This window comes from Dryas octopetala, chromosome 2 (assembly GCF_963921425.1).
Source record: "Dryas octopetala chromosome 2, drDryOcto1.1, whole genome shotgun sequence".
NCBI lineage: Eukaryota > Viridiplantae > Streptophyta > Magnoliopsida > Rosales > Rosaceae > Dryas > Dryas octopetala.
In genome coordinates this window covers 16,513,305-16,523,753 of record NC_141367.1, presented here as the reverse complement: position 1 = coordinate 16,523,753, position 10,449 = coordinate 16,513,305, and the positions used below count along the sequence as shown (strand labels likewise).

General features: G+C 33.8%; 2 protein-coding genes across 2 annotated transcripts; both read left to right on the top strand.

Moving 5' to 3' along the window:
* Positions 1–302: 302 nt before the first annotated feature.
* LOC147293508 (putative LRR receptor-like serine/threonine-protein kinase At3g47570) lies at positions 303–1,851 on the top strand. The gene is made up of 2 exons (XM_086234300.1): positions 303–1,032; positions 1,296–1,851. Exons 1-2 carry the CDS (start codon positions 318–320, stop codon positions 1,640–1,642), a joined length of 1,062 nt encoding a protein of 353 aa, XP_086090426.1. The 5' UTR covers positions 303–317; the 3' UTR covers positions 1,643–1,851.
* A 3,841-nt stretch (positions 1,852–5,692) lies between these two features.
* On the top strand, positions 5,693–8,498 carry LOC147293507 (putative LRR receptor-like serine/threonine-protein kinase At3g47570). Its single transcript, XM_086233516.1, has 2 exons — positions 5,693–7,336; positions 8,085–8,498. The coding sequence occupies exons 1-2, from the start codon at positions 5,731–5,733 to the stop codon at positions 8,423–8,425; spliced, it is 1,947 nt and encodes a 648-aa protein (XP_086089642.1). The 5' UTR covers positions 5,693–5,730; the 3' UTR covers positions 8,426–8,498.
* Positions 8,499–10,449: the final 1,951 nt, after the last annotated feature.

Here is a 10,449-nt window from a genome sequence, read left to right as displayed (position 1 = left end):
CAAGCATCATGGGAGCTTTTCAAAGCCTAAATTCTTTGAACTTGTCAAGAAACTTATTTATTGGATCCGTTCCCCAAACATTTGGGGATTTGAAAGGGTTGGAGTTTTTGGACCTGTTGCACAATAATTTGTCTGGCGCAATACCAAAGTCTCTAGAAGCACTAAAATATCTGAAGTACTTAAATTTCTCCTTTAATTGGCTCTCTGGAGAGATTCCATCTGCGGGACCTTTTGTCAACTTTACCATCCAATCATTTTTGGGGAATAGAGAACTTTGTGGAAGACCAAATTTGGGAGTCCCTCCTTGCCTAGGCCATATGGCTCAAAAATCAAAGACATTGCGTCGACACTTGCTCAAATATGTTCTTCCAGTCATTGCATCAACAATAATTCTCATAGCTCTCATTTTTATGTGGACAAAGTATCAAAAGAGAAATGCAGCCATTCCAAGTTTGGATGAGCAGTTAATGGCAACAAAGCATAGAATGATATCGTATCATGAACTCCGTTGTGCTACTAATGATTTTTGTGAAAGCAACGCACTTGGAGTGGGAAGTTTTGGCTCTGTGTACCAGGGAATACTCTTTGATGGGACAACTGTTGCTGTCAAAATTCTAAATTTGCAAGTGGAGGGTGCTTTTAAAGGGTTTGACGCAGAATGTAAGGTGTGGAGGACAATTCGACATAGAAATCTTGTCAAGGTCATAACTACGTGCTCGAGCCCTGAGGTAAGAGCTTTGGTGCTGCAATACATGTCTAATGGTAGCCTTGAGAAGTGGTTATACTCTCACAACTATTGCCTAAATCTTCTGCAAAGAGTGAGCATGTTGGTCGATATTGCATCTGCTTTGGAATATCTTCACCATGGTCAATCAGAACCGGTGGTACACTGTGATTTGAAGCCTAGCAATATCCTTCTAGATGAAGAAATGGTTGCACATGTGGGAGACTTCGGTTTTGCCAAAATTTTAGCAAAAAATAAGGATGCAACACAAACCAGGACTCTTGGCACACTTGGCTACATTGCACCAGGTAAATATATTTAATTACATTTGTTTATTGCTACAAGATAAACTATTGGTGGTTAATTCGTGGAAAAATAATATGCATAGAAATTTGTTTTGGCAAGCCAATTAAACTGTGAATTTCCACCAAAATATATGTAGACAGTGCTTGTGTTGTTTATATATGTGCATATGATGTACACTGTGCTTGTCTTATAATATACTTGGTGATACCTGAGTCGTACTGATCTTATAATTGTTTTACAGTTAATGTCTGTCGACACTCGACAGAGTATGGTTCTGCAGGAAATGTGTCGACGAGAGGAGATGTTTATAGCTATGGGATAATGTTGTTGGAAATAATGGCAAGAAAGAAACCCACCGATGAAATGTTCGTTGGAGAACTATCTTTGAGACAATGGATAAATGTGTCGCTTTCTTACAATGTTCTCCAAGTAGTGGATGCTGGTTTAGTGAGCATAGAAGAGGGAAAAGACATGAATGTCACCAAAAGTATCATTTTGTCCATCATGGAAATAGGTCTGAGGTGTACTGAAGAAGTGCCAGATGATAGAATGGACATTCAGGATGTAGTGGCCAAACTCATGAAAATAAAATTGGCACTTGATCGAATATAGAAACAGAGGTACGTGTTAAATATGGATGAGATTGCCCCTCGCTGTCCCTGTGTGCATAGCTAGCTGTTGTTGCTCATATTTCAGTTTGCATGTATTTCCTACTTTTTGTGCTTTTGCTCGTCTTTCTGCTTTTGTAAACCACTCACTTTGTGACAAGGAATGGTTGATGTGGTCTGTCTTACCCCTTCAACAATTTGGTTTTGATACAAAGGTTCATATTTTCTTGCCATGTCATGTTCAGTTAATGGTTGATCTCTAATTCTGAACTCTAATAGGAGATTTTCAGTTAAATCTGCATGTGGGTACTTTTGGCTTCAGAACTCTAATTCTGAAACTCATGTGAGAGTTTCTCTGCATTTAGTTTCTTATATATATGAGTGTCATCCAGTATAACTTTGTGCTTTGGTTTTTTTTTTTTTTTTTTTGTCTTTTTTATGAACTGGATATATCTATGTTTCTCTAATATTGTTATCAAGTCCTTACCACCCGGGTGTTCATGCGAGAATTTCTTATGATTGTAACTTGTAAGAGATGTTTTTGTTGTAATATAGTTATTTTTTTTATTAAAGAAATAAAAACACAATTTTTTCAATATTCTAATATATTAAGGTGAAGTGAAGATATTAAAGTATTTGAATTTTCTTATGTGGTATGTGTAGGTGTCAGAAGTGGAGTAGTCATATTTAGCCAAAAAGATTTAAAGATAACACATGAAATGTAAATAACTAATAAGAAAATTAAAATAACAGAAATTTGCATAACCCAAACTATAGGGGTGTGTGCATTAACACCAAACAAAATTTTTTTTACTAATTGGCATACAAACTTTGTTCTGTGTTGCATTGTATTACCTACCATTAGATTCCATTTATTTTTCTGTTAAACATTGATATGGCGTGCGCCATGTGTCACCTATTTTCTTTTATTTTTTATATTTTTCTATTTTTACGAACTTTGAAAATTAATTAAAAATAGCTCCGGACTCAGAAAAATACACAGAAAATTCCTACGAACTCGTCTTGACTAATACTAATTTACTATCGGGTAAAATTACCAATTTTTCATATGAGTGTTTCTAAAAAATTTGGGAAGTCCAAATTTATTTCCAGAAAATTAAAATACTTTAGACTTTTTGAAAATTTATAGTATAATCTCCCAAACTCCAAAAAATATAACATCTGCACAATTTGTCTTCTAAAAACTAACATTACCTTTCTCGTGAACACTTGCCATATGAGTTCGAGAGATTTTCCTATGAATTTTCAAAAAGTATAGAGTATTTTAATTTTCTAGAAATAAATTTGTACTTTCCAAATTTTCTAGAAACACTCAGATGGAAAATTGGTAATTTTACCCCATATTAAATTAGTATTAGTTAAGACGAGTCCGTAAAAATTTTCCGTGTATTTTTCTGAGTCTGAAATTATTTTTTATTAATTTTCAAAGTTTGTAAAAATAGAAAATAGAAAAATCTGAAAATAAAAGAAAAGAGGTAACACGTGGAGCACTTACATCCAGTGCGCCACGTTAGTGTTTAATATAAAAATAAATGAAATTAACAGTAGGTGGTACATTGCTTCATGGAACAAAGTCTGTATGGAAATTAGTAAACAAATTTTGTTTGGGTGATAAATGCATACACCCCCTATAATCTAGATAATAAATATGCAAATTTCTCTGAAAATAAATATGTGAAGTTTTGTTTGGTTAACCGCAATTAATTTTTCAAAGGGAACAAACCAATCACGTACTAAACCGATACTGCCGTTCTAATTACCTCTTGAGTCTAATACAAAGTGAAATCGGCCATTAATCGTATATCACTAGATGATCAATTCATATATATAGTACTGACTTAAAAAGCTTTTTGTGGTGCATTTCCAGTCAGCTTCGACAATATGGAAAAGATTTAACTTAAAAATTAATTAGAACCAGAAAAAAAGTTGGAAATATATATGTGGGCAATAAATAAATGGGGCCGATCAGATTGGACGTTGTATGTTAGATTCATTGTGAGACAACTGTGAATTTGGACTTGAGCCAGAGTACTTGTTGACTGGTTGATGTTTAATTATACAAATTAACTAAGACTATTGGCTAAGCCACTAAAATCTGTGATCTCAGTTATGCCGTGTTCTCTAGTCTCTTCTACCTTAATAAAGACAAGTAGTACTTTTCCATGAAGCTATTTCCAAGTAAGTTTCGACATGGTTCTCTTCGATATGGACAAAGGAAACACCAGAGCTTCTCTTTCTTAATTGATTACTCTGGTTATTAGTTATACATGATCCCACTCATTAATTCCATCTTGATGCTGATGGAAGTAGAAGAAGCAAGGGTCAACTGCTGATTGATCAAGTCAAGCACCAGGAAATGAGTGTGTGTGTGTGTGTGTGTGTGTGTGTGTTTATTGATGGTATACACCACTAGATCATCGATTTTATCATCAACAAAATGACAGAATTTATCCGGTGGAAATTGATTTAATTAATGAGGAGACTTCCAGCCGGTCTTTTTTGGTAAATAACCCTACATTTTACTGACTGAAGTCTTAAAAATTTTAAAATTTTAATTAAAATTTAATAATACTGTAATAATTTTAAGTTACATAATATTAATCCATTAATTTTTATATTTTTTTTTTCACACACATTAGACACCGAGTGTTTGGCAGCTGTTGCTGAGTATTTGACAGTGCATTTTTACTTTTCTTCGAGCCCTATTTGTCAGCTTTATATTAAGTTTTAATTCTGTGATTTTGAGCACGGTCCAAAATTTTAGAGTTAAAATTTAACATGCAACTTTCAGTCACAAACCACATTTTATATCCTAGGAAGGTATGAGGTGAACCTGTATCCATCCAAAAAAAATGATGACATATTTCTTTAACAAGACAATAGTCAAAGAGCTTTATTTAGAATAAATAAGAACTTTATTTAAAAAAAAAAAAACATAGCCATAAAGTTTTAGTTCAAAGAATAAATATAATAAAGACTAAAGTCTAATTTTTCTAATTAATATCCACACAAAAATAAGAAATTGATTTAATTAAGAGGCGCATAGCTTAAGCCTTAAGGTCAAGGTCAAGCAAGGACCCATATATATTAATGTTACTAAGCTGTTTAAGTTGCATTTCCATTCAGCTTCTTCAATACGGAAAAGATTGAACTCAAGTATAATTGGAACCAGAAAAAGTTGGAATTATATATATATATGTGGGCAATAAAAATATGGGGCCAATCAGATTGAAAGTTGTACGTTAGATTGTGAGACAATCTTTATCAATCAAGCACTGTGAATTTGGACTTGAGCCAGAGTACTTGTTGACTGGGTTGATCTTTAAACAAATTAACTCAGACTTAGTCCAAGTCAACCAATTAATTTGAAAGACGTGTTCTCTAAGACAAGTAGTACTTTTCCATGAAGCTATTTTCAAGTTGGGTTAAATATAAAAATGGTTTACGAACTTTACAGTGAATTTTAATTTGATCCACTAATTATAAAAAGTATCAATTTGGTCCACGAACTTTCCAAGTTGTATCAAATCAGTACAAATGTTAATTTTTATCAAAAAATTAACGGAATTGGTCACATGAAAATGTGATAAACAGACTAAAATATTTTTGAAAATGTGGTCACTTGCTATACACATGACCAATTTTCGTTAAATTTTTCAATGAAAGTTAACATTTGTACTGCTTTTGTACAACTTAAAAAGTTCATGGATCAAATTGACACTTTTTATAATTAATGAACCAAATTAAGATTTATTATAAAGTTCATAGATCATTTTTATATTTTCAAGTAAGTTTCCACAGGTTCTCCCCGATATGGACAAAGGAAACATCACGTACAGCTTCTCTTTCTTGATTACTCTGATTATTAGTCATACGTGGCCGGTCCCACTCATTGATTCCATCTTAATGCTGATTGGAGTGGAAGAAACACGGGTCAACAGCTGATTGATCAAGTCAAGCACCAGGAAATGTGTGTGTGTATTTAAAGGATGGCTGAATGCTGAGGATGCATGCACATTTCCACAACCAAAACTTGAGCCTTCAATTACCTTGCATGCATGCCCGGCCACCATGTTCATTAAAAACCCACAAATCCTCTTTCTTTTTGGAGTACTTGCATTGCTGCAGTACTCATGCTTCCCTCAGCTGGCCATATCTTCAACTTCCAACTTCACTGATCAATCTGCTCTCCTTGCCATCAAATCTAAACTCACAGTTGACCCCACCAATACTATCTTGGGTGGTAATTGGACCACCAAAACTAGCTTCTGCAATTGGATTGGGGTCACTTGTAGTAAGCACAGGCAAAGAGTCACAGCCTTGGACCTTTCCTATATGGGTCTCCAAGGCACCATTTCCCCTCATATTGGCAATCTCTCCTTCCTCGTCTCACTTGATCTACAAAATAACAGCTTCTTTGGGGTTTTGCCCAATGAAATCAGTCGTTTGCGTCGCTTGGAGATTCTTATATTGGAAAGTAACCAGTTGGAAGGAAACATCCCGGTGAATGTATGGAGCCTTCAGAGTCTCTTGTTCTTAAACTTGTCATCCAATTCTTTCAGCGGATACTTGCCTCCAACCATGAAAAGGTCGAATGCAATTCAAATGATAGATATATCTTGGAACCAAATCACAGGGAACATTTCAAGCAACATAGAAGCTTTTCAAAGCCTAAACTCCCTAAATTTGTCAAACAACTTGATTTTAGGGTCTATTCCTAAGAATTTGGGTGATATGAAAGGGTTGGAGTTTTTGGACCTTTCACACAATAATCTTTCTGGCACAATACCAAAGTCTCTTGAAGAACTCAAATTTCTCAAGTATTTAAATTTCTCTTCTAATCAGCTCTCTGGAGAGATTCCTTCTAAGGGACCTTTTGTTAACTTCACCGCCCTATCTTTTTTGGAGAATAGAGCACTTTGTGGCAGACCAGATTTTGGAGTCCTGCCTTGCGTGACTCGTAGCACTCAAAAATCAAAGACAGCATCTCATTTTCTCAAATATGTTCTCCGTGCCATTTCATCAATAATCATCCTCATAGCTCTCATTTATATGGTGCATCTCATTTACCGGAAAAGAAATGTAGCCACTGCAAGTTCAATTGAAGAGTTAACAAAAAAAGAGCATGAAATGATATCATATCTAGAACTCCGTCGTGCTACAAATGACTTCAGTGAAAGCAACTCATTGGGAGTGGGAAGTTTTGGCTCTGTGTACAAGGGGATTCTCTCTAATGGGACAACTGTTGCTGTCAAAGTTCTAAATTTGCAGATGGAGGGTGCCATTAAAAGTTTTGAAGCAGAATGCAACGTATGGCGGACAATCCGGCATAGAAATCTTGTCAAGGTCATAACTACGTGCTCAAGCCCTGAGGTAAGAGTTTTGGTGCTACAATATATGTCCAATGGAAGCCTTGAGAGGTGGTTGTACTCGCACAACTACTGTCTGAATCTTCTACAAAGAGTAAATGTGCTGGTGGATATTGCAACTGCATTGGAATATCTGCATCATGGTCTGTCAGAAGTTGTGGTTCACTGTGATTTGAAACCTAGCAATGTTCTTCTTGATGAAGACATGGTTGCACATGTGGGAGATTTTGGTCTTGCAAAAATTTTAGCAAAAAACAAGGATGCAACACATACCAAAACCCTTGGTACGCTTGGCTATCTTGCACCAGGTAAATCCATTACGTTTATTGCTGTTAATTTAAATCAGCATAGTAATTTTGCTTGTCTTAGTAGGACACTTTATAGATGCAGTACTATATTTACATTGAAAACCAAGTAAATTATCTACCAAAAAGATCTAAAATCATGAAATTATTCCTATAAGAATGTCAGAAAAATTATGATGGCTTGGTTTCGTTAGATGGTCACTAGTTACTTGTTTTGTCTTGTTAGTGCTCTGTCTTTTTGTTTCTTGTTCTGTGTGCTTTTTGTGCACAAACATTTTAGATACTGTGGTATGTTGTAAATGAGGATAGCAGAGCATAGTGGAGACTCGGGGGAAAATATTTGGACTAGAAAATCAGGAAATATTTGTGTATGATTGAAAACGAAGTGCTTATACTTTAGTGTAGATATTTCTGTCTTTAAAGTAATCTGTTCAGTTTTACTTCTCTGTTTTTCTGGTACCCGGTGGAACGAATGCCTACAGGTAAACTGCTCAGTTTTACTCTCTGACAATCTATTTCCTTAAAATCACAAGTTTGATGTAGGTATAAAGGAAATAAACAAAAAGTGACTTTTATCAATCTTTACAAATTACTAGTTAAATCTTCTAAATCTACTGAAAGTAAGTGCAATTAATCATTCTTGTTAAAAAGCATCGTGACATTTGAATTTGCATGTGGGTATATGTCTTAAAAGTTTGCAGTATATGATTTAATAATGCTATAGTTTCCCAACTACTGTGATTTTTGGCAGAGTATGGTTCGGAAGGAAAAGTGTCTGCCAAGGGTGATGTTTATAGTTTTGGAATTATGTTGTTAGAAATTGTCACAAGAAAGAAACCCACAGAAGAAATGTTTTCTGGAGAACTGACTTTGAGGCAATGGATAAATGCGTCACTTCCAGAAACAATAATGAATGTCGTGGACAATGGTTTATTGAGTGTAGAAGGTGGAAGAGATGTATCTGTCCTGCAGAGGATCCTTTCGTCCATCATGGAGTTAGGCTTGATGTGTTCTATGGACTCGCCAGAAGAACGAATCGACATTAAAGATGTGGTGGCCAAGCTTAACAAAATCAAAATGGCGCTTCTTTAAGACACAATGTACCATGGTGTTTGAGATTATTGTTCTGGAATTTTATGTGAATGCACACCAATAATTGTTAAAACTTGTTCTCCAGTAGTCTCTAGTAAGGGTAACTTTGTACTTTGGTTTGCGTTTCTTATTAAACCAAATATGTATGCTTTTCTAATTTTATGGTTAATCAATGCGTGGAAGTAGAAGTACAAATTTTTCTCTAAGTGGTTTATTTATTCATAACTCGCCATATGTGAATGCCAAAAGCCCAAAACTTCCATAAAGAACAAAAATCAAGACACATTCTTTGACCATGAAAACAGTGAACGGGACTTTCTTGAGTAGGTGATGATCTCTATAAAAAGTTATTCCAAGTCATGCAAGCAATTTACAAAGTTAGTCCAAGTCAAGTCTACAAATCTATTTTTTGTGACCTCGTTCAATGCAAGTAAAAGGCGTACAGAGCTCCTAGATAAACAATGTAGAAATTAACTTACTTTAGAATGATCTTGGAATGAGATTTGGTACTACAATGGAATATCAATGAAATGGAAGTGTATGAATGATCTAGGGATCTGTGCTATATTGTATTGTACTTGAGTAACACTACAACAAATATGTCTTAAAGCCACTTGAATTGAAATTAGATTGAAATTAGTGACAATTATTATTTTTGGAGTCACCAATTAATATTTTGGTTTGTTTTAAAAATTATGGTGAAAAAGACGGTTGCTTTAGGTCTCACTAATTTGTACAATAGTTGACTAATAAGTGGGCATGATAAACATTGAAATAAATAAAAAAATTAGTGGGATAATTATTCTTTTCCCACTCCAAATCCAACCAAAAGACACAAAGGGTGAGATTAATAAAATTTGATAAATTATTATTTCCCACTTAAGACTCAAACTATAGAAGTAATAGTTACAAATCTCCACTATTTATTAAAAGTGGATTACATGTCCCTCACCCATTTCCAATAAATATAACACTATTAGACCATTGCTCCTAAACATAACCTTAGCCCATTTCCACTAGCTAGGGGTGTGTTTTGGAAATGAGGGAACGGAAATAGGGTATTCCAATTCTAATTCAAAAAATTTAGGAATCTGAATGTCAACATCTCATTCCAATTTGGAATTTTCAAATTTCTTTGATTTTTTAGATTTTTTTGGAATATTACATTTTCGGAACATTTTCGGAACTTTCAGATAATGATGAAATTAATTGCCCTTGATTAAAAAAAAAAAGTAATTACAAGTACAAAAATGTGAGTGTTTTTGTTAGAATTTATATTATTATGATGCACATATATTTATAATATACATATGTTTATAATTAGTCATTTGTTTTTAATATATATGTATGTGCATGTTTGAAACAAATTAAAAATTATTGAAACATATAGTAGAAAACTAAAAAAATGATAAAATATTTAATATAAATACAAAATAAATTTGGCATACTTTATGAAATATTTGATCAGAATGCCTTAGGAAAATTTCGGATTGGAATTTATAGAAACATTCCAATTCCAATTCAATTTTTCTTTGAATTTTTGGATTTTGGCATTTTTCAGATTTCGGATTTGAATCAAACGTTCCAAAATTGGAAATTTTCTAATTAGAATCGGTCGGATTTGGATTTTCCAATCTAAATCACACCCATACCACTAGCCCATTCCCATTTAAAAAAAGCTCTAAATACTTATTATAGAAAATTTTGAAATTATTTCCTATTATATATTTCATTAAAATTATTTTTCTATGAATTTATAAAATTGTTTGTTTTAAAAAGAAATGCTTTTATAACTTGGTTTAAGGTTTTATTTTGACAAAATTAAATGTTTAGATTTTAAACGATCTTTTGATCTAGTTGGATAGGGCTCAGGAGTACGAGCGCATAGACACGAAGAAGACGTGAAACGGAGCTACGACCATCAAGTTTCGGGTATTTTAAGTTAAATGGCAATTTTGTAAATTCGTCAGCTAGGGTTTTACTATAAAACTTAACTTCAACATTTTTTTTTCTCATTTTCCTCC